This window comes from Colletotrichum gloeosporioides (assembly GCF_011800055.1).
Source record: "Colletotrichum gloeosporioides strain Lc1 chromosome Unknown consensus_1, whole genome shotgun sequence".
In the NCBI taxonomy this organism is placed as follows: domain Eukaryota; kingdom Fungi; phylum Ascomycota; class Sordariomycetes; order Glomerellales; family Glomerellaceae; genus Colletotrichum; species Colletotrichum gloeosporioides.
The window spans coordinates 435,947-463,189 of record NW_025544646.1 but is presented as its reverse complement, the minus strand read 5'-3'; the positions used below and the strand labels follow the sequence as shown (position 1 = coordinate 463,189).

At 54.0% G+C, this 27,243-nt stretch overlaps 9 protein-coding genes across 9 annotated transcripts; 4 read left to right on the top strand and 5 right to left on the bottom strand.

The window, feature by feature from the left end:
• Positions 1 to 615: 615 nt before the first annotated feature.
• On the top strand, positions 616 to 4,163 carry GCG54_00009911 (Subtilisin-like protease 1; the record flags this gene model as incomplete). The annotated part of the gene is given in 4 exon segments (XM_045409848.1): positions 616 to 2,674; positions 2,741 to 2,886; positions 3,546 to 3,659; positions 3,672 to 4,163. The coding sequence occupies 4 exon segments, from the start codon at positions 616 to 618 to the stop codon at positions 4,161 to 4,163; spliced, it is 2,811 nt and encodes a 936-aa protein (XP_045271385.1).
• Positions 4,164 to 5,785: 1,622 nt separating this feature from the next.
• GCG54_00009910 (uncharacterized protein) lies at positions 5,786 to 7,315 on the bottom strand (the record flags this gene model as incomplete). The annotated part of the gene is made up of 2 exons (XM_045409847.1): positions 5,786 to 7,029; positions 7,222 to 7,315. The coding sequence occupies 2 exons, from the start codon at positions 7,313 to 7,315 to the stop codon at positions 5,786 to 5,788; spliced, it is 1,338 nt and encodes a 445-aa protein (XP_045271384.1).
• Positions 7,316 to 10,579: 3,264 nt separating this feature from the next.
• On the bottom strand, positions 10,580 to 13,130 carry GCG54_00009909 (mRNA cleavage and polyadenylation specificity factor complex subunit pta1; the record flags this gene model as incomplete). The annotated part of the gene is made up of 7 exons (XM_045409846.1): positions 10,580 to 10,710; positions 10,764 to 11,619; positions 11,666 to 12,017; positions 12,070 to 12,288; positions 12,336 to 12,466; positions 12,520 to 12,685; positions 12,760 to 13,130. Coding segments are annotated over 7 exons (2,226 nt in total), but the record flags the coding sequence as incomplete, so codon positions are not given.
• A 1,100-nt stretch (positions 13,131 to 14,230) lies between these two features.
• On the top strand, positions 14,231 to 14,569 carry GCG54_00009908 (Cytochrome c oxidase assembly factor 3; the record flags this gene model as incomplete). The annotated part of the gene is made up of 3 exons (XM_045409845.1): positions 14,231 to 14,238; positions 14,300 to 14,427; positions 14,481 to 14,569. 3 exons carry the CDS (start codon positions 14,231 to 14,233, stop codon positions 14,567 to 14,569), a joined length of 225 nt encoding a protein of 74 aa, XP_045271382.1.
• A 460-nt stretch (positions 14,570 to 15,029) lies between these two features.
• On the bottom strand, positions 15,030 to 17,087 carry GCG54_00009907 (uncharacterized protein; the record flags this gene model as incomplete). The annotated part of the gene is made up of 4 exons (XM_045409844.1): positions 15,030 to 15,452; positions 15,506 to 15,989; positions 16,048 to 16,117; positions 16,169 to 17,087. 4 exons carry the CDS (start codon positions 17,085 to 17,087, stop codon positions 15,030 to 15,032), a joined length of 1,896 nt encoding a protein of 631 aa, XP_045271381.1.
• Positions 17,088 to 17,818: 731 nt separating this feature from the next.
• On the top strand, positions 17,819 to 19,610 carry GCG54_00009906 (Nucleolar protein 12; the record flags this gene model as incomplete). Its single annotated transcript, XM_045409843.1, has 4 exons — positions 17,819 to 17,829; positions 17,884 to 17,950; positions 18,015 to 19,052; positions 19,107 to 19,610. The coding sequence occupies 4 exons, from the start codon at positions 17,819 to 17,821 to the stop codon at positions 19,608 to 19,610; spliced, it is 1,620 nt and encodes a 539-aa protein (XP_045271380.1).
• A 561-nt stretch (positions 19,611 to 20,171) lies between these two features.
• GCG54_00009905 (Tubulin alpha chain) lies at positions 20,172 to 21,899 on the bottom strand (the record flags this gene model as incomplete). The annotated part of the gene is made up of 5 exons (XM_045409842.1): positions 20,172 to 20,650; positions 20,703 to 21,186; positions 21,241 to 21,580; positions 21,654 to 21,712; positions 21,888 to 21,899. The coding sequence occupies 5 exons, from the start codon at positions 21,897 to 21,899 to the stop codon at positions 20,172 to 20,174; spliced, it is 1,374 nt and encodes a 457-aa protein (XP_045271379.1).
• A 1,725-nt stretch (positions 21,900 to 23,624) lies between these two features.
• On the bottom strand, positions 23,625 to 25,123 carry GCG54_00009904 (uncharacterized protein; the record flags this gene model as incomplete). The annotated part of the gene is made up of 3 exons (XM_045409841.1): positions 23,625 to 24,102; positions 24,170 to 24,818; positions 24,844 to 25,123. Coding segments are annotated over 3 exons (1,407 nt in total), but the record flags the coding sequence as incomplete, so codon positions are not given.
• A 367-nt stretch (positions 25,124 to 25,490) lies between these two features.
• Positions 25,491 to 26,665, top strand: GCG54_00009903 (uncharacterized protein; the record flags this gene model as incomplete). The annotated part of the gene is made up of 2 exons (XM_045409840.1): positions 25,491 to 25,874; positions 25,940 to 26,665. The coding sequence occupies 2 exons, from the start codon at positions 25,491 to 25,493 to the stop codon at positions 26,663 to 26,665; spliced, it is 1,110 nt and encodes a 369-aa protein (XP_045271377.1).
• Positions 26,666 to 27,243: the final 578 nt, after the last annotated feature.

Here is a 27,243-nt window from a genome sequence, read left to right as displayed (position 1 = left end):
GCCTTGATAACAGATGTTTGAAACTGTGGTATTGATTAAAAAGGCCGTCTTAGCCGGCGATGCGCGTTGCCTTATATTGCTCACGGGTGTTCTGGGAGCTGCTGGCCTGACATCAGAGACGATGTTCTGAAGTAAGCCACACTCTCTGAACGCGATCGATTATGGCCCACAGTATCAATAGTTCTTGGGGGCTGGCTCTAAGCCACGCGCAAGAAGAATAAGGTGTGTCTGCCATTTAGTGTAGATTGCGGAAATGCCTTGGGTTTAAAGTTTGACGGGCGGCCCCTTCATTGCCGAGCCTATCTAAAATCTTTATGCGCACGTCAAAAATAGACACAAGTCACCAGGTCGTGCAGATCCATGACTCGATGTTAATTCACATCCAACAGAACATGCGGATTCCACATGGCTTCTCATATGTGCAAATAAATGTCAAACATATTGCGGTCTGCTATGGGAACCATGACTAGAGGCTCAAAAAATGTAGGCGAAATACTTAACCGTCTGATCTAGCCCACGTCAGAAACACAAAGGGCCCAGGGACAAGTCTGTCTACACGCTGACCTTGAACATCCATTCTTTTGCGGGCTAGGTTTCCTAGCCGTTTCTCTCACTATGTATTCAATTCAGGCAGTCGCTCTTTTCTTCACTCTTGTTTCAGTGTGTAGCTCTCAACAGTCGGGACCTGTGAGGTCTCCGTTCCCTTCAATTTCTGGTTTCCGTAACACAACCAGTGTCCCTATATCGACGTTCATCTCTATCACCCCAACACCAGTGTCCTCATCAGTCGCCGCAACATCTTCAGCCCCGGCAACCGTGACCGTAAGCAATGGCGAGACTGTCGCCGTTGCAGCCGGCGTAGTCGTTGTCGGTGCTGGCATAGGCGGCTTTTTCACTGTCAACGGTGTTACGACGCCTATCGCAGGAGGCGCATCTGTTGTCGCCGGATCGTCGGCTGCGAACCCGGGTGACCCGAGCAATCCGGATGATCCAGACAAACCAAAGTCTAACGACGGCGACATTGCGACGAACTCGGGGCCAGCATCTGTGCCAGCCTCGTCCGCACCGCCGGTTAGCGCGACCAGTTCAGATATCCCCTTTTCGAGCACATCGTCGTCCGCAGTCCCAACAGGCACAGGTGTGGACTACATGATCTTTGCCAAGGAAAACACCGTCAAAGCGGACGCCGACGGCTTCGGCAACACCCTGGCAGGTCTGGTTGGTGCAGATAACATAGACAACATTGTGAATGATGCCGGCGTTCCCTATGCCTGGCGTGCAAACCTCACCCCCGATCAACTTGAGAAGGTCAAGAACGACCGCGTAATCGCCGGGACGGACATCAATGACCCTCTGACACGCGATGACGACCCGCCGGCTGGAGCCCAACCGTCGGCCACTCAGCAGAAGCGAGCCGAAGTCACGCAGACACCGATCGCCAAGAACGACATCTTTGACCTCCGTGTGCTTTCGACGCCGCCAAGGGAGAAGGAAGCACTTCCCAACTATCGATATGACGACTTCGCCGGCCAGGGTATTACCATCTATGTGGTTGATACCGGCCCGTTCGACTTGCAGCATGAAGAGTTCAGGGCGCCCAGCCCCGACATCACCCGCCGGGAGTTGAACGTTGCCAGGAACAAGAAGTTCACGCTGGAAGATACTCAGCACGGGACGTGTGTCGCTTCCAAGACTGTCGGCGGAACGACCGGGGCTGCAAAGCGCGCGAATCTAGTCGGAGTGCGTATTGACTTCACCGAGTTCGGTCTACTTCGCGGTCTCCAGTCCGCCGCCAATGAGATCAAGCAAAAGGGCCTGAAAGGTAAGGCCGTCGTCACAACGTCCATTCTCATGAGGGCGCCCGACGCCATCTATACGACCTCATTCCGCAGCGTCATGAGGTCCTTCGTCGCCTTGGACGTTCCTATTGTCGCGGCAGCCGGAAACAAGTTCTTGGACGGCCTGACCGAGCCCGACAAGTTGCCGGCATCGATGGCGAAGGATTTCCCCGTCATCGTGGTAGGCAACGCAGGGAGGGATTTCAAAATAGCCCCGAAAAGCCAGCGCGGTAATCTCGTGACGACGTATGCCATCGGTGCGGACATCAAGTGCGCGGATCCTCTCGACCTGAATGGTCTCGCGACAGATTCAGGTACTTCGTTCGCCGCACCCCAGGTTGCTGGTATGGTGGCATACTGGATGTCACACCCAGAGTTTGCTGGCGACTTGGCGGCAGGCAAGGTGGCCGAGACGCTCCGCAACATGACGGGTGCCCTTTCGTACCCCCGCGTTGCCGAGACGGGATACCCTCCCATCGCCTGGAACGGGCACGACCTGGCCGAATCGTGTTCCATCCCGAACAGTGGAACCGGGAGAAGAGCTAAGCGCGCTATGAGGCGTGACCTCGGCCAGGCGTGTTCGTATGCGCCCACCTCTGTCGCTTCAGCCGCCCCGACAGCCTCAGCCCCGGCCGGCAACGCCCCGCCGTCGGGGAGCGACGTGCCTACGGCGACGACAACCTCAGTCACGGAGACGGCAACTGCTGGACCGACAACGTGTAACTTGTGCGGTGCCATGCTCGACAGTGGCAATGCAGGCAATCTGGGAGGACAGGTTGGCTGCGACGGCGCTGAGTACGCCCGGAGCTCGTGCGAAGCTAATGCCGACTGCAAATGTGAGTCTTGAACCTATCTCTCTCACATTATCACTCTGAACAAGACGTGCTGACTGAACATGGTAGCCTGGGCTTACGGCAATGAGGACCGGGGGACATACACCATTCCTGTCTGTCTTCTATTCACAGAATCGGCAACGCAAATCGTCAGCCAGGCTCCGCCAGACCCCGAGGGTAAATGCCCTTTCAGATACCACGATAAGGCATGCCCTGTACCTTGAAGAACCTGTACACATGAATGGCAGCTGAGGGCATCTGCTAAAGACAGCCCCTAGCTAAGAATTTTACTCTTACCCAAACTCGGCAACGGTGTAAGGTCCTCGTCAGTTGGATGTTGCGTTCTATGTAGAATACTTAGAGAGAGACATTGTACATACGTACGTCAGTCTATGAATTAAATTCTTCACAACTTGCTCTTTTACCTCGTCTCTCTTACGGCTTTACCCTAGTTGCTTGTTCATAAGAAACTTACGGAACGGAGGGCCCTCCTTTGTTACCTGAAGCAGGACGCAACCTGTTAGAGACTTCAAAGTGAGATGACATCACGTAGAGCTGACAAATTTATGACCAAATTTTCAGATTACTGTAACATTATCTAGAAAAGCCCAAGAACGTCTCCCTACCGGTAGCATAGCTCAGAAAACCTTTGTCGAAAGTTAATGACTATTCATAATAAGAGAAGGGCTAGTCAGCAAGATAGACTCTTCATACGAGGCACAACGGCATGCTTTAAAAGATTCCCAAGACACGTACGTCTCGTCGTGTGAGATTTTCAAGGGGATTGGAGCGTTGTGGTAGGAGTGAAAGTTCTACGTGGACGGATACGGCATTGCCTGTATGTGGCGCACAAGACTCAGACCGGACGACTTAGAGAAAGAGAAGCACCATTGAAAAAAAAGACCCCACACCAGACCCTAAGGACAAGAATCCAGAGTTTGAACCGGCTCTGAATCCGTCTACATTGGGGACTGGTACCAACCCATTGGTGATGCCCTAGGGGCAGACTACACGCAGCTCCCAACGACCAAGAACAAAATACTCAATCTCTGAAGCCTCTACGCCGCCACAGACCAACGGTATCCTATCCAACTTCTTCTACGAGAATACTGCTGGCAAGGGAATCACGATGTACAGTAGCGACTACATGATCTCCCTCCAAGAGTGGTATATTGCCGCTGCTCGTCCCTCGAATACCGATGGTGTTGCAGGCCGAACAGTCCGAGTCATCGCATATACCGCACAGTCCGCCAATAATTTTCCCAGTAGGCGTTGTCGGCTCAACCAGCAGAGGGCTCGAGAAGTTCTGGTGCAGTCAACGGGGCAACCTCCTCATCACCTGGGTTGCAGGCGAGAGTGTGAGGTGCTCAAGTTCTACCTAACTCGCCGGGCTGAAGTTCGAGACCGGCGGTACGGTTACCGCTACGGCGACTTCCCCTGCCGACGACAGCTTCCGTATGCTCGCACGGCGCCTTTCAATGTCGCTGTCTAGCCAGGAGTGCATGTTGGTGAATACCCCGGTAGAGACGGAGACTCAACTACTAAAGTACAGCTCAGATCACGCGGATCGACATGCCGGTAGGATATCTTACGCTCTGAAGATAAAGAGGTCAGATGCGGGAAGATAGTTCCTCATCGAAGGCGCAATTTGTTGTCGCGAAGGTCAGGGTTCGTCACTCATCGTATTATATATAAACTTCTCAAACTCAAGGGTTGTTCAAGGACCTTCACTCGCAGTTTTTGAACCCACGACATACACGGTATGCCTTTCTACCCGGGATGGAAGTACTGGTATATTAATAGGCCAAGGCCGGGAATATTCGACGATGAACCCAAAGCAAATGATCCAGGACTTATGGTCGATTTACATTGTGGCGAGCGAAGTGATACTGCGCTACAGTCTCATAGGCATCGGAGCAGCCATCCCAGATGGCATCCCCAGAATCACCGCAAGCCTGTCCGAGTTGCTTCACCATCGTCCTTGATCGTCGCCAAAGTATACTGGAATACAAGAATAACCTACTGGTGACATTAGCCTTCGCTCCGGTGGACCAACCACGAGGATGAGATCCCCGACACGCATGGCTGAAACCTGAGAACACACTCGGCCAGTACATTTACTGGTTCGCTTTGACGACCTGATTGTGTCTTGTGGCCATGCCACTTACACGAGGAGCACACCTTTAAATAGGATTAGATACGTGCCGGACTTTTCACCACCTATTACCTCAACTGCCCCCAAGCAATCCCAGCCCTCCTTTCACCAGGGCTTCCTCTCTGCCTCGTCTCAGCCCAAAGACACATTCAACACATATCCAGCCTCATGAACTTGTTCAATGATTTGATTCTCAAAAGACAATGGTCTCAACTATGCCCCAACACGCCGTACTCGGACGTAGGAAGTTTAAAAAAGAAAAGAAGCCCGCACAATCCAAAGTCTACCCACTTCTTGCCCCCCCGTACGGCAGTGACACTTCCATTTACGCAGGAGTATCCTACCCTCGAGGGCAAGGGGGAAACAAAGTAGACACCAACAAGGGGGGAACGCAAACCTCATGCATTCCCTGGCATCCTGCCGCCCCCTTCCCCCAAAACGCTCCTAAACTCCGATTCCCTAGTATCTTTCTCTTCTTGATGCTCTTTTTTTGTGGACAATCAAGTGCAAACCAATGTGCGTTTGTGTAGGTTATTCGCGGTTCCGATGCCCGGTATCCCCCTCTGTCCGATATGGAAAGAAACGAGGAGCGATAGCCAAGTTTCTGTATCCAGAAATGTGAGAAAAGGAATGTTTTCCCATCCGCCATCCGTCCCGGGTTGTGTTTTCTATTCTGTCGTGTGACTCGGCTTCCTTAAAAAGTGTGCTGTCGATCGAGAGGTGAAGAAGAAAAGACAAAGTGAAGATTCTCTGATCCGAGGCCTGGTCTGGTCTATGGCCGGCGTGGTTCGGTATGCACATCTTTCCTCGTGTGCTGGGTGGTCCGTGTTGTATCGCGGTGAATTGTAAATGTGGGTATAGCCGGCCGGAGGTTACGGAATGGAGCTGGTATCGCATGAGAGGAGGTCCGGCTGCGGCTGTGGGTGGTCCTGTGCTGTCTGGAGGCAGCCTGACTGAGATCATTGCAACAAGTCCTTGACGTTCTCTTTTACGCTCAACGCCCACTTCAACTTAGCCAATGTCGATCTCGTCTCCTCCAGCAACCTCTCCTGCTCCGCTTCCCTCTCCGCTGCGTTCGTCTTGATGCTCTTCAATGCCTCCTCTTGCTCCGTCTTGTAATCCGAAAACTTCTTCTCCATGTCCTCCTTCTGCCGTTGCAGCTCCTTGATGTTGCCGTCCTGCTGGTCGCACAGATCCCTCAACGTCGTGATCTTGTCGTCGTCCCTCCTCCTCTCCTCGACGAGTCCCGCAATCTCGGCACGGAGCTTGAGATGCGCGCGCTTCACCTCGTCGCCCTGGTCCTTCCAGTGCGAGCTGATGGCGTTATACCGCCCCTCCATCAGCGCGGCGTGCGTGTTGGCGTCCTCGACCTGCTTCGTCGTGCTGGACCGCATCTTCTCCATCTCGTCGCGCCACATCTGCTCCTTGGCCTGCGCGTCCGCCGTGCGCTTCTTCTCGAGCTCCACGTTCCCCTGGAGCGTCTCGACCTGGCGCTCCTTGCGGCTGAGCAGCGTCTTGGTGACGCTCGCCTCGAGCAGGCGGCTCTCGTAGTCGCTGATCAGGCGCTCCATCTTGTCCTCGACGAGCTTGGCGGCCTGCTTCGCCTCCTCGGCCCGTAACCGCTCGATCTGGATGTCGCGCTTGAGGGCCTCGTTGTCGCTGACGAGCTTGTTGATGACGCGGCCCGTCTTGCCCAGGCCCGCCTTGCCGATGGTCGAGTCCCAGCCGGCGCCTTGGGATTCGGCGGCGACGGCGGTGTCGTCGTCGACGGGGGGCGAGCCGTCCCTCGGCTTGAGGGTTGCGTCGCCGTTGGACCATTCCTGTTTTAGCTTCACGCTCGGGGGCGTTCTGTCTTGGTGGTTGGAGGCCATGCTGACGGCGCTGGCGTTGCTGTTTACGGAGGATGAGAAGGCGGAGTTGCGGGAGTGGTGGGTGTCGGAGCTCGTGTCGCTCGCGGCTTCGAAGCTGGGTACTGTGCGGATGGTCTGGACCATCTTTTGGGTGCCTCGGGGAGACGGGGAGGGGCTGCTCGTCGACTGGATTCTGGTGTTCCCGTCGAAGCGAGTGCTCATGCTAACGTTGCGGGAAGCACCGGCGTTTGATGGTGCGAGGCTGCGGTTGGACTGTGGACCATTTAACGGGGTGGTTGTCGTCGTTGTGGTCGCCGCAGAGGAAGGGTTCGCTGAGGATGCGGTGCGTGTGTCTATGGTGAGAGGAGAAGTTAGCCAAGGAGAATTCTCCCCAGAGATCTGCGTATCCCCCTCTCTCTCGGGCCGTTGAAGGTAGTGGCGCAAGGACGGAAGCGACGTCGATCGAGAGAGGCTTAAGGAGTGGTGGACTTTGGGCGGACGGGGCGAGGTTTCAAGCAAACAGCGGCAAGGACGGGGACCCTTACCGAGAATGAAGCCCTGGAATTCGGGGACTTGGGGAGGATTAGAGGGGATGCGCTGCGTCTGTTGCTTCTGTGGTTTTTGGAGTTTACTGGGCATGTCTCTCGTTCATTTTCCGTCTTGTTAAGGTTGAGTAGTCCGGGTAGGCTGGTCGAGGATAAGATAGTTCGCGGGCTGGGTGTTGGGTAGCGCGTGGGAGTAGTAAGGTAGGCGGTTCAGGTATGTAGCAGCGGACGGTGGTTGCGGCAGACGGGAGGATGGGAAAGTTTGGGGGGAGGGGAGCGCGTTCGTCTTTTTTGGATCGGGGGTGTGTTCGCTTCAGTGGTCGAAAACGGCGGGCAGCATGTGCGTCTGATGTCGCGGCGGCCGTTCGAGGGCACGAGGGGTGGCTGACGTGGGATCCTTGGGAGGGTTGGAATGAGAGCTGCAGCTCTGCGTCAAGCAGGACAAGACAAGCGATGGCGATTCCAGACGTTTCTTGGGGCGGAAGTCCGGGGCGATGCTTGGGACGAAGCTCCTCGGTGCGCAATGCAGGCGATGCAGGCGCAGAGCAGCGCAATGGCGATGCGATGCAGGGAAGAAGGAGAATCTCGCTCCGCTCGGTGCCTGGCCTGATCACAGAGAAGGCTGGCTGGGTGGTAGTGGTATTTCGTACACTGCAAGCTACCAGGTACGACTAGAATAAACAGCCGACGAACGTGGGTATGTGTGTTTTGTGTGTCTCTGCTTGCTCGGGGCCGTGTGCTTGGAGGCTACGTCAGTCAGGTCATTTTCCTCTGACAGGAGGTGGGAAAGGAGGGTCGAGCGAGAAGGGGAAAGCCCAGATAAATTAGTGTAAAAGAAGGGCCGCTCTGCTATGAGCATGGGATGGAAGAGAAAGAGGAAGACGACACGACGGGAGAAGTCTCCAGTTTCTCCTTGCAGCGCGTCCAGTCGGTCCTTGTTAGCGAGGCCGGGTTCAATGGCAATGTTTTTCTGCGGCCCCCAGATTCCATTTCTAAAGTGGATGCCTTTCCATTTCCTTTTTTTCGGTGCACTTGCAAGCAATTCGCACGAAGCCGGTTCAGGCACAAGCAAAGCACAGGCATAATTAAGACTCACACGCGGATGGGCGGGAGCCACCACACCGCGTCGGGGAATCAACACCGCCCAGCTACGAAAACAGTCTAGCACAACACAACCACCTCTCACTTACATAGTATGATAAGGTACTTTACTTGTGCAAGTACTGCCGCCATCGCCAGGCCTTGCCCACCACACTCACGCCAGACTCCCGACCGGCTGGGCAGGCAAATCACAGCGGACCACGAGCCCTGCGAGGCCACCATCTCCCAGGTCCTTCCGGGCTGCCGCAGCAGGGCCAGCCAGTCGGACCCCACTAAAAAGCAGGAGACCACCCTGTTCCCCAGCAACGAAGATCGCTGCTGCTGCGTCACTCTGTATCCGTCCAGTACTGGGTGCTGCTGAGAACACAAGTCAATGCACGGCCCCTCGCATGTCCTCTTTCGTGACCCCCGTCCGTCTTTTTTGTGCCTGGCCATCTTAGCTGAGGGGCTCAGGCAAGGGGAACATGGTGAAGCATTGAGGCGTTGTTGTCGATGTCACTTGAAAACGGACGCTGATGGTTGGATGCATTACATCGAATTTCCCTCACGTTTGAGTTGAACAACAACAACCGCAGCATAGCACCCCTTTCTCCTGCGGCACCACACCCACAACGAACCAGCGCCTACCAACCCATCAAAACCAGAAATATCTTACACAATAGAAGAACAGCATTGCCTCCTCGCATAAAGTCAACTGCACCCCATCTCCCGCTCCCCTCGCCTCCCGCAGAATGAGACTAGCAGCATTCAACGAGAGATGCGATTTAGAGGAAAAAGCAAAGTCCAGCCGCGTCTCCCCTCAATTCCATCCAGTCCCAACTCCGCCCCCGGCCCCCCAGCGCAGATCAAAGACAACATCGGGCTCGATCCAACCCTCCCAAGGTTCCTCCCATCCTCGGTCCGCCTCTGGCAGCGAACACCCCTCGTAGGGCACTGCCTGCCTGTCCTGGTCGTATCAGTGACAAAGCATCAAACCCCTTGAACATTGTTCACAACAAACCAACCTGAACCAGATGCATGAAAGATTTCCCTCACCCTTTGATTTAGCAACTCAAAGTCCGACAACGAGGCTGAACAGATCCCAAACGGAAAACGAAACCCAAAACCGACAACTCTACAACGAGGCCAACAACGCAGAAACACCAGAGTTCCTTGGACAAAAGGTTGTTATTATTATCATCAGACTCTTATCCTCGGGCCGAAAAGTATGTCCAACTACCCTACATCATCAGAGAACATTGAAAACAGCCCAGCATCGTCACATCTTCGGCTCCATCTGCATTCTCTCTTGGCGCAACTGCACAACATTGCCTGCCCTTCCCGATGAATTCCTTTTCAGGTAGCCTCAAGTTAAACCCTCCCCGCAAACAAGCCTCCTGATCCGCCCGCCCCTTTCTGTCTGTAACAAAATATTCTCCGACGCAGCATTTCCTTCCCGAAAACCTACACAAAAAGGCTGGATGTCACCCGTCCTTCCCCAAAGCAAGACAAAGCTCAAAAAACGCATCGACCAACAACGCCGGCAGATCACCCGCGCGCCGCACGCCGCCGCCGCCGCCCCAGCCATCCATCCATCCCCCTTTCACATTAGCGTCGGTCAGTCTTCCGGACTCTTTGCTCGGTCTGGCCTGACCCCTCGGCCCCCCGGACCAAACCACTGATAGCCCCACAGCGTCCGTCCAAACCGCTCCCGCCCTTCCCGTGCGTGCCAAGATGGCGCCTCACAGACGATGGCCTTTGCCTCGCTAGGAATGGGGATTGGTCTTTCGAATGTTCCGCAGACAAGGACCTGGAACATGGCACGCAAGACTGTCTCCGGAAACCTGATTTCCATTTGCTAAGCTTCAACTTTTGAGACTTCATCTCCGTCTGCCTTGCGAGGGAACTCCTAACCCTTGATGTTATATATGTACAGTGGTAATCCGTACACTCCATGGTTTTCCATTAGAAAACCCGATAGACAAACGCCAATTCGATGCCATGCTTAGCTATTCCCGCGTACGATTCCCCTGCCTGTAGGAGTCCTCAGAACGCTCTCTCTTTAGGGTATCCTCAGTCTGAAGCTCAAACAGCTCATGAACCACCGTCGCTGACCACTGCCCGCTAGTGTCCACAGCGGACCTCCCTCTCCACATTCCAGTCCGCGCGTACCTTTTTTGCCGTCCACATCCTTTGTGATGCTCATGTGTGTCTCTGTGTGAAAAAAAATCATCCATGGTCGCGTCATCGATTGACGGCCGCATACAAGCGACCGCGTTCACGTCGCAATGGCCGTGTTGTTGGTCGCCGCGGCGGCGTTGTTGTTCTCCGCGTCGCCCTTGGCCGCCTGGAGGAAGGCCGGTCTGAATTTGACGAGGTACTTCGCCGCCAATGGCTTTGCGTCCTCGACTGTTGTCGGCGTTAGCAAGCATACCAGTACACATGGACGGGCCTCAACTTACACTCTGTCCAGATATTTTGCACGGTATCCAGAGCCATTTCCTTGGCTGGCGGCCGCATCATGACCAGGTACAGCAGACTCGTCAGCGCCAACGGGACTACTGTCGGGTCACGACAGATGGCCTTGACACGCGACAGAATCGCCGGGCTGAGTTCGGGAATCTCTCCCAGGAACCTCGTAAGCACCTTGTCCTGCGCATTGAGATATTGCGAGAAGCCGTCGATGAGCTTCAACGCCCACTTTTCGTAGTGCATGGGTTGATCGCCGGCTTGCTTCTTCTGCAGCTGGTCGTTGTACCACTCTTCCGTCAACCACGTGATGGCTACGTCGATACGCCGTCGGAAGTCCTCGAGCACGTAGGTGTATAGAGATTCTCTGATACTGTTGCCAAGTGAGAACCGTGCCGCAGAGCTACTGCTCTCGTCTTTGACATCTACACCCTCCAGGCCTGCCGCGGACCTGCTGGCTAGACGTGTGATGATGGCAATCCACGATTCACGATCATTGCTACTAGCCGCCAATCGATTGATGCCGGACTTGGACTTCTTGGCCGGATCTTCGAGCGTCTTCACGAACTGGAACAGGGACATCACGGAACCTTGACCCGCGCTGAGCGCCATTTCGGGCGTCAACGTCGGCGGCGGCGGCAACCTGAACGACCTGAGCCCAAAGTCTCCGTCATCCAGCTTGGCCACACTATCGCCATCAAGCTTGTTCAGAATCTGCTCATTGTCCTCGGCTGCAGAAAAGTCTGGCTCGTAGTCGTCATCGTCCTCCTCTACGCCAAGCGGTGCAGTTTCTGGGTTAATCGGGGGTGGTGGCTGGGCAGCCAATGCATTGAGTCGTCCACGAATGCCCTAAGGCGTGTTAAATAGGCCCCTTGGTTCGTAGCAGCGAACTTACCTCGAGCGCCTTCGTAAGCAGATGTTGGTCTGTACGGATGAGGGTGGTGATGCTGATTTTGGCGGCCATAGCGGGAGGCAGCGTTGCTACGTCAAACGCCTTGAGGCCTTCGCTGCCCGTGAGTGTGAACACATCACCGAGGCTGCGACGGCCTGGTGGCAGCGGCGTGATCTGGATCTGTGGTGTTGTCGATACTTGTGGTACCAGTCGCTGACGCTTGGGGTCCATGCCGTCGTGGTGCTGAGCCTCATATGCCCGCTTGCGGCCGGCTTCGTCAAATATCTCGTTGCGCATGCGCATCATTCTCTCGACATGCTGCTGGATCCGTGGTGCCATGGGGTTGTGGGGGTCGCTGAGTGCATGTTAGTCGATGGCGAACACCAGCGAGACAGTGGAAACAGTACCGTTTGGACAGATGGATCAAGAGCATACGGGTGGTCTTTTCCATGGACTTGACCATTACGCGGGTTTTGGGAGTCATGGGCGAGTTTGCGAGCTTCAGTGGGTTGAAGTTGAGCACGGCATTCAAGATCCTGTTGGCCGTGCCGGGCCGTGTGCGGATCAAGATGGACAAGCAGTTGAGAGTGGCATCAACAATGAGGACATCACTATCACCAGGGCGGCTGCGGTTAGCTGTGATCCAGGCCTACTCCCACATACTGATCCTTACCTGCTGTTCTCCTGCAAGACGCTCAACATTCTGTCCAGCAAACCAGCTCCTTCAGCGTCGAGCGTCCTAGCATCCAACGTCTGATGATTGGGCGGGATCTTGTCCAGCGATATGTCAAGGGAGTCACCACGCTAGGGAAGTTTGTCAGTATCGTCAAGACAGCGATGCATCGGGCCGAGCCTACTCTGGGTTCCGCTGGGTTGGCCGTCGACTGCGCCAAAACGACTCGCTGTGCAAACTTGATGCAGCAAATGCGCACCGTCGGCTCAGCGTCGTCCCATATCCTGAGAATCCTCTTCTTGATGGCTACCATCCGCTCCCATGTGGTGGTGTCATACGAGTTGTTGATGCTACCGATAGAAAGTCAGCGTCCAGTCCTGCCCCATCACCACCAATCCCCGTTCAATCCTAGGGTTGTACGCACATCCATCTCAAAGCATACGGGTAAACGCTGGCGGCAGTCTGTATAGCGCTCCGCAAGACGTGGGCGTCCTCATTGGGGTTCTCAACCATGGTCTGCAGCGTGTCCAGCACGAAGAGCTGCATCGTCTCCTTCTCGCCGCCGGGGAGGGCTGGTGTCGCAAAGGCCTCGGCCAGGAAGTCGGCGCCCCATCTTCGTAGTTCGACGCGCGCGGAGGGTCCGACGATCGGGAGGATGCTCTGGACGACGTTGGGATAATATTTGACGTCGCCAAGGACGAGTTTGCGGGCGTCGTTCAGCTGGCGGATTTGGTCGCTCACGGACTGCTCAGAGGCGGACGCCATCGTTGCGATGACCGATCGGGGATGGAGGGACTACAAGTCGAGCCGATTTCGCGAAATACTCTAGGGATTCAAAACGCTGTGGGTTGTTGTGGCGGACGTTGGCCACGGCGAGGGGATTTGAGATCACAAGGGTCGTGGCAGGAGCTTGTCGCGACTTGTCGAAATATGGAGAGCTCAAGCTTTTCCCAGGTCACCATGCCTCCAACGCGCCGGAAAATAAACAAGATCGCAATCGGTTGTCGTCGTCAAAAGGGTCGCCAGCAGAATCCGATGGAAAATTTGTTGGATGGTTAGGCGACTTGAAGGCGACTGGTGTCCGATGCGATTGCCTTGTCCTTCTTTTTTCCCCCAAGATCCAAAAGTGCGAAGTGTTCCTGCGGTGCAAGTGCAGCAGCGGCCTGGCGACGTCGAAAGGCTGCGTGACAAGCGACCAGCGACCAGCGACGCGGGTTATGACGGGGCGTGTCGACCTGGGTAGCTGCTTTGGGCTTAGCGTCCTTTGTGCCCTTTCTGCAGACAGCGCTCCGTGCTGGTGGTCGTGTGTGGTGAGTGGTGCCTGTGGGTGGAGAGAAAAGACAGCCTGTGCACCTCTGGCCCCCTGGAGCTCTGGGACTCTTTAAATCGAGATGTTGGACGTCCGGCAGATGAGAAGGAGCTGGCTCCGTGATGACGATGCAAAACCGGAAAGCTCCTTGGTTTCGAAACACAATTGGCTTGGGATTTTAAGCTTGCTCTTCGCAGCTGTTCTTACCGTAAGGTAGAAGAAGCACTAGAGGAAGCAAGGTGTGTCTCTCATGCAAAAGGCAGCGAGCGCTCTGCGTCCTGGCCGGCCCCAAAAAAAAAGACAACCGCTGCCCGCAGGGACCCTTGCCTCCAGGCTTATCGGATCAGTCTACGTCACTATCAGTTCAGCCGATCTTCTGCCGTTTTATCGATACCAATCAGCGGCGAGGGAATGTTCGGCCTGTGAATTTCCTCTAGATTATTCGGTCTATGCGACAGGCGAGATCGAACTTCATCACGGCGTAACCCACGATCGCCCAAGGGCAGCGACACACCCCGTCACCTCCACACCTGCGACATTTCTCATAGCGATCGAATAGAGTCGAAGACCGACACATCCAGTCGCAATGGCAATGTATGGCAACGAGTCCCCCGCAGTCACCCGCTGAGTGTGGTCTGACGAGCAAAAAAACCAGCCCCAAGAAGTCCTCCTACTACGATCGCAACCTGCGACAAGGGCCCGCCCTGATCCGAGCACGCAAGCCTTACCTCGTCAAGAACCTCGCTGTCGGAGCCGGTCTGTGGTGCTTCGCCGGCGCAGTGTGTATGTAGCGACTGTTGATATCCAGGAACCGTTTAGCTAATTTGGCGCCTTAGACTGGTACACTCTCAAGGCGGTCGGACAGGACGAGTTCGAGGACGTCAAGGTCCCAGAGGTTCCAAGGCAGCCGGCGAAGAACAACTGAGTATAAGATGCAGCGGATGAACGATGAAATGAGGCAGCAGTGTCACTGTGTGGCCGGGTCATAGACGCCGAACGCGTGCGCTTGCAAGTGAGATAACATTTGCATTGTATAATATATGCCGGCGAGAAGATGTCGCCTCCGACGATGAATGCACCTCTGTAAAAATCAAAAACAACCAATCAACTTCTGTACATGTCTCGTTAAGGTACAGGGAACAACTGCCCATCCCAATGCAGACGAGGCGCCCCAAACCGATCCAAACCACCCGTCTTTTCTTTTTAAACTGAGGGACTTCGCACATCTATGCGAACCCAACGATGAAAAGCCGACGCCTCTTTGCGTGGCATAAACGTAACCGAGATGAAGAAAATAAAAAGAGGGCGATGCGCCCAAGCCGTCGTGGGGTATCATAACAGTACAGTAAGCCTCGAAAACGCCGTCAGCAACCGGGTGATGCCTCTCAACTTGCCACCGCTGTCGCTGGTTCCTGTTTGGGCGCCGAGTCCTTGGCCGCTTTCGATGCCCGACTTCCTGCGCGCTTCATCTGAGCGCTCTGCGTGAGAACATTTGCTGTCCTTACCATCTCTGGGGATGCAGAAGGAAACAGACTCGTGTGTGGTGACGTCTGCGGGACCGCGTGACCGTTCGATAACGGCGGTGGTTGCGATGGGCCTGCTGGAGTCTTGCTCTGTGACGGGCTGTTGACCCGCGCCCCCTGCGCCGAAGGACCGGAGCTGATCTTGTGGGAAATGTGGTTCGGGTTTGCCCACGGCGTGTCCTTGATGAATTGCTCGCCGGCAGGGCCAAGAGCGCCTCCGAACGCAACTGCTTGATAGTCCTCGAGAGGCTGCATCATCGACCTTTGACGAGGCTTTGAACTGCGCTGGGAGGCCATTAGCGGACGTCCGGTACAGCCAGGAGACGACTTTATCTTACCTTCATGGCCTCCAGATCGTCTTCGACTTCCATCGCGTTGGCGCCGCGTATGGCAGGCATAGCAGGGAAACCTTCATGCTTGGCAAGTCCTGCGAGGAAAGAAACTTCCGAGTTGTACGCGACAGCATTCCTGGTGCGCTGGGTCGGGTTGGTAGGGAACAGAAGCCCGTAGTCTGGCACGCTATGCGCGCTACGTCTAGCATTCTGTGTCTCGTACCACTCCTTGTTGAGATCCTCTAGCATCTTTGAGCGCTTTTCCCTTACGCCTTGGTAGAACTGGTCCCAGATCTGGGCGCGGCGTGCTACAGCTAGTCGTTCGAGCGCCTCGACGGACAACTCGTACTCCTTGTTCATGTGCAGCAACTTCTTCTCGAGCCTCTCGTCCAAGCATTGCTTCATGTTAAGGTACTCGGGATGGGATGGAGGTTCGGCTTGCAGGGAGTGCTCCTCTTGCTCGAGGCGCTCTAGGCGATCCTTGTACAGTCTGCCGCAAATCAATCAGCGCGTGTCGGGCGGGGTGATTCGACGCGTAGAATACTCACCGCTCGCGGAAAAACACAAACTTCTCCTCCAAATCTGTCCACTCCTCGACAGCGGCACGCTTCTTTTCGACTAGAGATCTGGTCAGTCTAAGCTTAGTGCACTAGGTCAAGGGCTCCTTACGCTCTTCGTCGTGTGTCGCTTCCGCCTCGTCGTCACCCTCGTGTTCAGCGTGATCGTCATCGTGAGCCCCCGCATCTTCGTCACCACGACTATCGTCGCGGGCGTTGTCATGACCTTCAGGGTCATGGACCTCAACAGCATTGCCTTTGCGCTTGCTGCCGTTGCGGGTTACCTTTTTCGTTATTTGAGCGTCCTTCACCGGGCTCTGGCCGTCGCGCGACAGACCACGCTTGGTCGGTGGAAGCTCGGGGGCATTATCGTCGGTCGCAGAGTGGTCGCCGCTGTGGGAATTTGTGGATGGGACCTCGTCCTCGTGCATCTCCACGTCATTCTTGTGTAGCTCCTGGTCCTGGGGCACGACTGACCCGGTGCGCTTCCTGGAAGGCTGCCCTGGCTCGCTTGACTCCGCGATCGGCGACCGTTTTCTCTTCTTATTATCGGCGCTCTCAGAGTTGTCTTCGGCGGAGGGGAGCTCTGTGGACTTCTTGGGCTTGCTGGGGGACGCCTCGTCACCGTGGCTGGAGGCCATCGACACGTCGTCGTGGTCGGAAAGACTGTCGTCGTCGCCATCGTCGGCGCCGTCGACGGAAAATGTCTTTTGGAGCTTGCTAGGCGTGCGTTCAAAGATCTGGCCGTCGTTGAACTGATTGACGACCACGTCCTTGTGCCGCTGGGCCTGCGGGGTGTCGTAGAGGCGCTCAGTCTCCGCCTCGGTATCGTTCGCCTCGGACAGGTTGCTGTCGGAGTCGAGCGCATCGTCGTGGTGTGACTGAGGCGGGTCGAGCTGCATGCCATCGAGGGAGTCTCCGCCGTCCTTGTCCTCGACGTCGCTTAGAGGGCTGGAGATGTTGCTGTCGTCGTGATCGAGCGTCGCCTGGCCCGGTGAGAGGGCAGGCGGCGCTGACGCCGTGGCTGCCATTGAAAAGAGGACTTGATACCGTGCTTTGCGATATCAAGTCGGGTGGTTCGGGTGCAGGATGGGTCGCGGACGGGTGCAATTCGACCAGACGTTTTCGTGGGAACGACGGCGGCGAGGCGCGGAGGGACAAGCAGAACCAGCAGAGGCAGGTTGGGGTGGTGGGCTGGCCGTTGTGGGGAGAAAAGCGAGTGTCTGCCAAAATCTAGAGGTAAATAAAAGCTGGCAGAGGATAGCATGAAAGCTTGGGATTGCGTAGAGCCCGGAAACAGAGGTGGGCGAGCGCGGAGTGGTGGTGTCGTGGTGGGTTTTCGGAGATGGGAAGAGAAGCGTTAGTGACCTGCCGCTCCATGAGAGATGCGCTCACCTGCTGCTCCCTCTCTCTCTGTGCCTTCGCCCGTCTTGCCCAGTGCGGAACCAGCATCGGTCGGCAGAACGAGTCCTCGCCCTGACAGCGAAAGCGGTGAGAGCTGGCACAACAGTGAGCACGGGGCACTTGTTCTCGGCAAATAGCGCCCGGCAGACCTTTTGCGCCAATGGCTGGTTGTTCCGTTTCTTATCAGCCTCCGAACCGCCGAAAATTCCTTATCGGCTTGGGGGGGGGCGCAGGCCGGCGACAGAGGAGCTTGATTATTTTTTCTGGCGGACGGGAGTTTGGCGGCCGGTGCATCTACAGCAGGCCCGCTGCAGAAAAAACATCGTGACGTTACGCAAGCAAAGAACTCGTCGCAACAATGGCCAAGGGGTATGTTTGGTGATATTTCAAGTATTACATCATAAAATACTTACATTTCATCAGTAACTCTAAAATTACGGCCTCAACAAAGGCCATTGACCCCACTCTCGATGCACTCTTCGCATCTAGTGTAAGTCTTTGATATAACACTGGTAGTCAGCCAATTGAACTTGCAAAATCCTAACAAATCCCAGGCTGGTCCGGTCAAGGCTCCCTCTACGACGAGATTCTCCCAAGCGCCGCCCCCGAAATCAAAGCCCGAAACGGCAGACTCTGACGAAGAACTGCCCGATGCCGATGAGGAAGACGACGAGGAGCTTTCGGAGCTGGAGCAAGATTCCGAGGAAGGAAGCGATAACGACGCAGAGGCTGGGGCTGAGTCAGAGGAGGAAGAGGCCTCAGAAACGAACGCGAAACCTAAGAAGGAGCGCAAGCGCAAGAGGGACGAGGACGATATCGAGGGCAAGTACCTAAGCAAGCTCGCGCAAGCCGAGGAAAAGGAAACGCCCGCAGAGAAGCGCAGCAAAAAAGAGGACAAGGATGAGGGGGCAGCGTCAGAAGAAGAGGAGGAGTCCGACTCTGAAGTCCCCGTCCATGAGTCTCTCGCAGCCGAGGGCAAGAACAAGGACAAGAACGACGAGATCGACAAGGCGAACCGCACCGTCTTCCTTTCCAACGTCGCCTCCGAGGCCGTCTCCAACAAGGCCGCCAAGCGCACCCTCGAAGCCCACCTCACCAGCGTCCTCGACAAGGACGCCACCCCGGCGCAAAAGATCGAGTCCATCCGCTTCCGATCCGTCGCCTTCTCCGGCGGCGCCCTGCCCAAGCGCGCGGCCTACATCACCAAGGCCGTCATGCAGGAGACGACAAAGTCCGCAAATGCGTACGTTGTCTTCTCGACCCCCGCGGCTGCGCGCAAGGTCGTCTCAGAGCTGAACGGCACTGTTGTCCTGGAACGCCACCTGCGCGTCGACAGCGTTGCCCACCCTTCTCCGACAGACCATCGCCGCTGTGTGTTTGTTGGTAACCTGGGCTTCGTCGACGACGAGACGATTACCACGGTGGACGAGGCCGGTGAGACGGTGCAGAAGAAGCGCACCAAGGTGCCTGCAGACATTGAAGAGGGTCTGTGGAGGACGTTCGGCAAGCAAGCTGGCAAAGTTGAGAACGTGCGCGTCATCCGTGATCCCAAGACGAGAGTAGGCAAGGGTTTCGCCTACGTCCAGTTCTACGTAAGTAGCCACAGAACTCCCCAGGTCACAGTCGTAAGATACTAACATTCACAGGACGCCAACCACGTCGAAGCAGCTCTCCTCCTGGACGGCAAGAAATACCCTCCCATGCTCCCCAGAATCATGCGCGTGGCCCGCGCCAAGGCCCCTCACAAGACCGCACTCGCAATGGAGCGCTCATCCAAGGCGAGGGTCCAAGCCGCGCGCGGCGCACCGGGTAGCACAAGCTACAAGGCCAAGATCACCCCCGAACAGCAATCCATGGCCGGCCGTGCGAGCCGTCTCCTGGGTCGCGCCGGTGCCATGCGTGAGCAGCGCAAGGGCAGTGACAGGAAGCCCCCTAGGGCCAGCGGCTCTGGTGCTGTTCCTAAGGACGACATCAAGGCGCCGGAGGCCTTCATCTTCGAGGGACGTCGCGCCAGCGCCAAGGATGGCAGGCCCAAGGATCTCAAGTTCGGCAACAAGCGGGCCAAGGTCAAGGGTCGTGTCCAGAAGTCGAAGCCTACAGGTCGTGGCGCGAAGAGAGCGGAGGCATGGAAGAACAAGGAGAAGAAGTAAAGAGGTTGTTAATGATTAGGGCAGAAAAGCATGTATTATTGTCAGGGAATACCACTGGTGAACATAAAAACGGCATAGGTAAAAGGCGTCCAAAAATGAGATAGATCACTTATTGCAGCCACATGATAATAGTTACCTCGCTTTATTCTCGACTTTGGCAAATCACTGGAGGGAAACCATCGGGTACACTGATGTGAAAATGTAATGTGCAATTTCAGTTACAATTGACTACGGGAAAAGGCCCCGACCTCTCAAGTATCGGGGAACCAAAAGACCACGTGTATGTACTCGTGTGAAGAAAAGGGACTTGGTCTCATCTATTATCAACTCGAGCTTGACTCCGAAATATCCATTCATGGGTTATGGGGTAATCCAGTGTCTTGCGCGTCCATGTCCGTTCAGCGGGAACGAGAACAGAGAAATCTACTGAACCGACACTCCAACGGCCGCCAAAACAAACTTTTTCGTGAATTCGTTTCGCCCAAGGCCACCAGGTACGTCGTAGTTCGTCGCAGCAACCGATTTACCGCGAAACGAAGAAACGGTGCGTCCGATGTCGGCTCAGTACTCAATGTCTCCCTCGTCGGCCTCGTAGGAGTCGGCAGCGACCTCCTCGTAGTCCTTCTCGAGAGCGGCAAGATCCTCACGGGCCTCGCTGAACTCACCCTCCTCCATACCCTCACCAACGTACCAGTGGACGAAGGCACGCTTGCTGTACATGAGATCGAACTTGTGGTCCAATCTCGACCAGGCCTCGGCGATGGCGGTGGTGTTGGAAAGCATGGAAACGGAACGGTCGACAGAGGCAAGACCACCGTCGCCGGCGGCGGCGGGAACGGCCATGGGCTTCTGGTAGTTGATGCCGAGCTTGAAACCAGTAGGGCACCACTCGACGAGGTTGAAGGAGGCCTTGGCCTTGAGGGCGGCGATGGCAGCGTTGCAGTCGCGGGGAACGACGTCTCCACGGTACAAGAGAGCAACAGCCATGTACTTGCCGTTGCGGGGGTCGCAGACGACCATCTGGTTGTTGGGCTCGAAGCCTGCAATCTGTCAGTTTCCATGTCTTCATAGCACGTAAGATTTGGGACGTACACTGGAAGGTAAGCTCCTGAACCTTGAAGCTCTCGTGAGAGCTCTTGGAAGCAGAGATGACGGGAGCGTAGCTGATGAGGGGGTAGTGGATACGAGGGTAGGGGACCAGGTTGGTCTGGAACTCGTTCAGGTCGACGTTGAGAGCACCATCGAAGCGGAGAGACGAGGTGATGGAGGAGACGACCTGAGCAATGAGGCGGTTCAGGTGGTCGTACGAGGGACGGGGAATGTCGAGGTTGCGGCGGCAGATGTCGTAGACAGCCTCGTTGTCAACCAGGAAGGTGCAGTCCGAGTTCTCGATGGTGCTGTGGGTAGACAGAACAGCGTTGTAAGGCTCGACGACGGCAGTCGAGACACGGGGAGCGGGGTAGACGGCGAACTCGAGCTTCGACTTCTTGCCGTACTCGGTGGAAAGGCGCTCAAGGAGCAGAGCACCGAAACCGGAACCGGTACCACCACCGAAGGAGTGGAAGATCAGGAAACCCTGGAGAGAGTGGCAGTTGTCTGTTGATGTCGGTCAGTTTGGGCGCAGGCTGACGGGTGGGCTTTGGACGGGCAGGAACGAACCGGCGACGCGGCGGACACGGTCGATGACATTGTCAACCATCTCCTTGCCAATGGTGTAGTGGCCACGGGCGTAGTTGTTGGCGGCATCCTCCTTGCCGCTGATCAACAGCTCGGGGTGGAACAGCTGGCGGTAGCCACCAGTTCGGATCTCGTCAATGGGGGAAGGGTCGAGGTCGACGAAGAGGGATCGAGGGACGTATTTGCCATTGCTAGTCTCGGTAAAGAACGTCTCGTAGGATCCTCCATCGACGACGTCCTTGGCGTTGGGGTCAGGACGACCATCGGGGCCGAGGCCGTGCTCGAGGAGGTAGCTGCACGCTGGCGGTCAGTCCATCGGATTTTCCGTTGGATAGGGAAGTCATGGGACGAAGAAAGTCGACGTACAGCTCCCAAGCAGAGTTACCCAGCTGGGTACCGGCCTGGCCGAGATGAAGGTGAAGAATCTGGAGAAGATTGATGTCAGTTTCGAAGCTATCAGGGCCGAGGCAAGGCGAGGTAGGCTGGGTAGCTGGGCCGGATTTCAGGGGTCGTTGCTGCCGCGAAAATGGACAGCGAAGCCACGATGCAGCAGCTTGGATCGCCTCTGGGGAATTTTGGAAAAGAAGACGCGTGACTTACCTCGCCCTTCATGATGAATCGTAGCTGGACGGTTCTGGAGGAATACTGCGACGCAAATTGGGATGGGGAAGGGGAATATTTTCACGCGCGCAGCGCAGAGATGAGGTTCGGAAGAGCTAGGGGGAGGGAAGGCGTGGTGATGGTTTTCAGACGTTTGGAGGGTCTCTTGTTGTGGGCAAGGCGGGGCAGAATCAACAAGGCCGGCCAGTGGCACGATAGACCTGTGGGAGAAGGGTGCTCCCCCCTCCTTCACCGGGTTTAGCGCCAATTGCTCACTGCTAGCTTGGTCTGTTGGGTCTCCAGTACTTGCCAGACTGCGGGGTCCTGCTGGGCCAATCAGGTAGCCACGACCCTCTCACCGCTACATGGTCCAAGCGTTTTTGCTCAGTGGCTATTGGGTGGCCTTCAGGGGTGCATGAAGATACCTGGACTGCTGCCATCACAACACACTGAGTTGGCTCTTTCAGCCTGTTGGCAGATAGTAGCCTGGCAGGTGCAATGCCGCGCCGTGCTCCAATATCAACTAAAGGAAGCTACTTCCCAGCCTTCTTTCCCGGACTTGGCCACTAAGCTTCACCGGGTTAACATTCACCGCTCGCTTTCACATTGACTTCACACTGGCTGTCACCTCTGAATTGGCCAATAGTCCGTGCGCAATATTCAAATTGTACAAGGGTCGGGCTTTCAATGACAGTCAAGATCAGCAACAAAACCGCAAGAAGAGATTGTTCTTTCCTCTTTGAGTTTCAATGACTCTTTGCGCGTTCTTGCTTACTACACTATGTTTCTAATGGTATATCAGATGATAGGATACACCTCAAATCACTGACAGCAGCTAGGTTGAGCTTAGTTCAACTCATACTAAGGTAGTATCGCCCCAAGGGAAATTCCTCGCGCCGTCGGCGGGATCCGAGCGATCTTTGAAGGGGCCGTGCCGGATCCGGCCCCACCCGCCGGCTTAGTCGAAGGGAATGCCAGCAACGCGACGACAGCAGAAAGTGAAACTATCCGCTAACGTCGAAGCCGGAAATGTCCATGTTTCAAAGATTTGCTGGCATTGCAATTTGTTGCATGCTACAGTATTCGCATCTCCAATGATGGCAGCTCGGGCATGCTTGGTCAGTACTAGCGGTCAGAGGCCCAGTGAAGCAATTAGACTGCCATCTGATAAGCTACGGATGTTCAATAGAGGGAGGAACAACTTACGCAGTACCACACCCAGGCATACATGGTTGCCGGATTCGCCAGTTTCAAAGGTCTTCGTGACCCCTTTTGCCCATGCGCGGTCCAAGAGGTTTTGAGCAAGCCTTCTGATAGTTGACTCAAATCAGATTCCTCGGGCTGCTGCTAAGTCTGTTGACTTCCCGCAGGTGCCTTGTTTTCAGTGGATTTTCTCTCGCTCAACTCGACCTTCTCTGAAGGCACGTCATGAGCAGTCTTGAACTGACTGGTGTCCATGATCTTTTGGCGTAATTTGGAAGGGGTCGACTGGAGTTCGTAGGATTGGGTTTCGTTGGGTTGCTGTATTGGATGTGGAAGAACTTTGTGTTTCTTGAATATTCTCTGCCTTGCCAAGTGGGTACTAGTGGCGTGTTCATCAGGTGCCTCATGATGTGAGGTCTGTTCTTCCATTTCAGTTTGTTCGGTGTGGCCCAATTTGCCAAGACTGATCTTATGGCTGTGACACCTTGGGCAGTGGTTTAGCGCAGGGTGCTTTGCTATCCACTTCAGCTGACAGCTATCGCAGATTCGCAGAAGTTTCTCGTCGTTGTTGGGTTCAATTATATCGGGGTTCCCTCTGGTGTGCAGGCCTTCTATGTAGATTGGAATGGACGCGAGTGCTATTTGCCGCAAATGTTTCGCCAGATGGTTTGCATACAATTCATGGCTACTCGGCGATGCTGGCTCGGACATCGATTCCATACATAGAGGACAGGGCATGGCATCATCTAACCTCAGACGCCCACAAGCTTCAAGAATCACGGGGAGTTGGTTAGCTGTGACTTTACCCTGGTGATATGTCGAGATGTGTTCCTCAAGTTGGCCACGATTTCGGAAAGAAGCTGAGCGGTCACAAAGTATGCACAACCATTCACGGCAGTGAACATCCCTCTCATGCCTAATCCAAGCATTTCGACTGTCGAAAAGTTGCAACGGTTGTTCACAATCTTCATACGTGCAGACGTACGGCTGAAGGTCTGAGAAAACATGCTTTCTGGTGGAGGAAGATGTCAGTCAATATCAAGTACCATTTTAAGCATTAGGCTTTGGTTTGTGCATACTTCCATTCGTCTCGTGTTTCCACCATGCATTTTGTTCTGCAGTAAGGACACTCAAACTTTTCCCCATATTTTAGTGCAACGCCATTCAATACCATGTCCGTTAACGGCGGGACACGTAGGCTTTGTCCGTCTTCGTTTATGCCAAAGCTGCTCGCCATTGAAGTTACGGATGTGTGTATTGAGAACGCTCGCATGGACCTCAACAAGTCTTCAGGCTCCAGGAAAGTCGTGGCTTTCGACGTCGCTGCACCTCCGATTTTCTTCCCTTTGCCCTCAGGCCGACCGGGACGATGGTTCTGTCTGTACTGTATGTATTGTCTGCGCATGCTGACAGCATTACCAAGACGTTGCAGCAGCCAAGACTTATTTCTCGCTTTCGGATATCTGTCGCCAACGTTTGTAATGTCTTGAGAAGACGTACTGGGTTCAAAGGCGATATGCAGCGTACGACCTCGCGGTTTATGTCTCCTAAGAATAATTGAGAGCTCGAACAGATGATCAACTGCTGATTGAATATTCTTCAACAGTTCTCTCAGCTCGTCTTTCTCTATTTCGGAACGACCATTACGGGTTGTGTATCTTTGTCTGTTTGGCAAATCGCCCGTCAGAATCTTGAGCGCTATGATCGTTATTAGGATCTCGATGACTCCTGCAACCGTCACATGCAAACTTACCAGTAGTTCCCGATTCATTGATTCTCACAAGGCCAGATACAATGCTCGAACCCATTTGGCTAGCCGCTCTGACGCGGGTATCTGGAGATTTTGGAGATGATGGCAACTGCAGCGCTCCAATGTCTGCTGCCCAGACCCGAAACCTTCCGCGGAAGTCAACGGCCAAGACATGACTTCCATCTGCTGTTGAGCTGGGAACCTTATTGATGAGATCGTCTAGCGTTGTCATACATTGAGTTGCAAGTTCCGAAAACTTGCTATCGACGGTTTTTTGAGCCATTCTTTGCGATTGCGCTCCGAACTTGAAGTTGAGTGAGCAAAGTGTTGTTCACGCATTTCCGGAGGGGCATGCAAATCTACCCCAGCCCGGCTGCAACAAACATGCTCTCTAACCACGTCACACGTCACATGCGGCACCCGCATGTTGGAATACAGGATTTATTATCGCTTGATCAACCAACCATAACGCGAAGGGAGTCACGTGCCATAATCCATTCCATGCAGATCTACGGATAAATACTACAATCTCGCGCAAACCTGCACTTTGGTTAACTCATTTACCAAAAGCTCCCACTCCGTCTACTATTGCATCACTTAGTCGGAACGAAAGACGCAATCATTTACAGATTTTCATACCCGGTTTTGGAATGTCTGGCTTTGAGATAGCAGGGCTGGCTCTGGGCGCCTTTCCACTTGTCTTGGAGTGCGCGAAGGAGCTTGACGGACTAGCGAAGAAGTTCGAGTTTTACTGGGAATTTCGGACCAAATTCGAATCCTTCATCGATGATTTGAATCTCCAGCGCATAATTTACGACTTGAATGTCACGCGTTTACTTGCTTCTCTCGATATATCTGACGCCGAGCGTCGGAAACTCCAAAGTGGTACCGAGCCTTCTCTCTGGGACGAAGAACACATCGAAACAGAGATCCGGCGCAATGTCAAAAGTGACCACTACCACTGGCTGATCTGCCGATTTCGGGATGTAGCGGTGCTTTTAAAGAGGTTTCGCGAGTTACTCCCTGTTGAAAAGGTTTGTCATGTTCTCGAACTACTTTACTAGTTCCCATCTCGGCTGTGACTGACTTGCCTTGGTAGGCTCGCTTCCTAGATTCGAATGACATTGAGAGCGCCGTATACCGTCTTGCGACAAGTTTTTCTACTAAAAAGGACGAGCTTTTGGCAAACTTGAAGAAACACAATGACGACATACATCGCTATCTTGAGGCATCAAAGACAAACCCAATAGCTGAGCCACCCTCTAGACCATCATTTCGCGATCAAGACCAGTGGAAAGAGTATCAGAAGCTTCAAAACCAAGCGCAGGGACTTTTCAATTCGTTTCAAGAACATTGGTCAGATAACTGCGCATGCTCAACCGGTCACCCTTGCGGCATCACGACCCAGAAGCTTCAGGAAGTAGGTAAAGAACACGCCAGAATCATGCTTATGTTCAATCCTCTGAGCGACGATCAAGGCTCACAGCTGAGACTTCGAGTTGGCGAGGATGCTCCGCTTGGAGGAAAGCAGCCGCGCAGTCTTGCCAAAAGTAATGGCAGTGTAATAGCTGACGAGGAGGATGGCCTGGACGCTCTCAGCCAACGAGTTTTTGCCAGCAACGTGCAGAGAAAATTGAAGCCGAGACGGAAGGTATCTATTAAGAGCGTTTGGAGGCGGCTGTCGCATAGAAGTCCAGGCCACAAGCCTGAAAATGGCAATGGGAAGCAAAAGGACTCAGAATTACTCACAGAGATCGACCTTTCGTCCAGCGTTTCTTCTATGAATTTCAGCGCTACTGTAAGCTCAAGCCAACAGAACTTGTAAGTGGTGGTTTCGACCAGCAATTAAGCTGCAGTTGCAATACTACAGTCCGTTACGTTAACAGCGTCCGCCCCCCCTTTTTTTCCCTACTTATGTAAAAACATAAAAAAAAAGCTAATTTTATACTATAATACGCATTTTACTATATTATATATAAAACGTATTAAACTTATTACTAGTACTTTAATTACTATTAATTATTATAATTATAGTAGTATTTAAATATATAACTATATAATAGAGATATAAAATATATATCTAATACCTCTATAGTAATTAATTTATTTATAGAGGTATTACTAACTTAGCTAGTTACCCTATTTTTACACTAATTAATTAATAAATCTTATAGGAAATTAAGATAATATTACTAAAGAATAAGAGAAGAGACCTATAATATAGTTTTATATATCTACTTAGTATAAGTTTTATATAACTTTAAGTAATATAAAAGTATACTAAAAGACTTAATATAGTTCTTTAGAATAAATAGTTTTAGTAATTAATTAGAGTAATAAATCCCTTAATAACTTAATTTATTTATAATATTAAGTAAAAGTCTACTACTATATAGATAATAC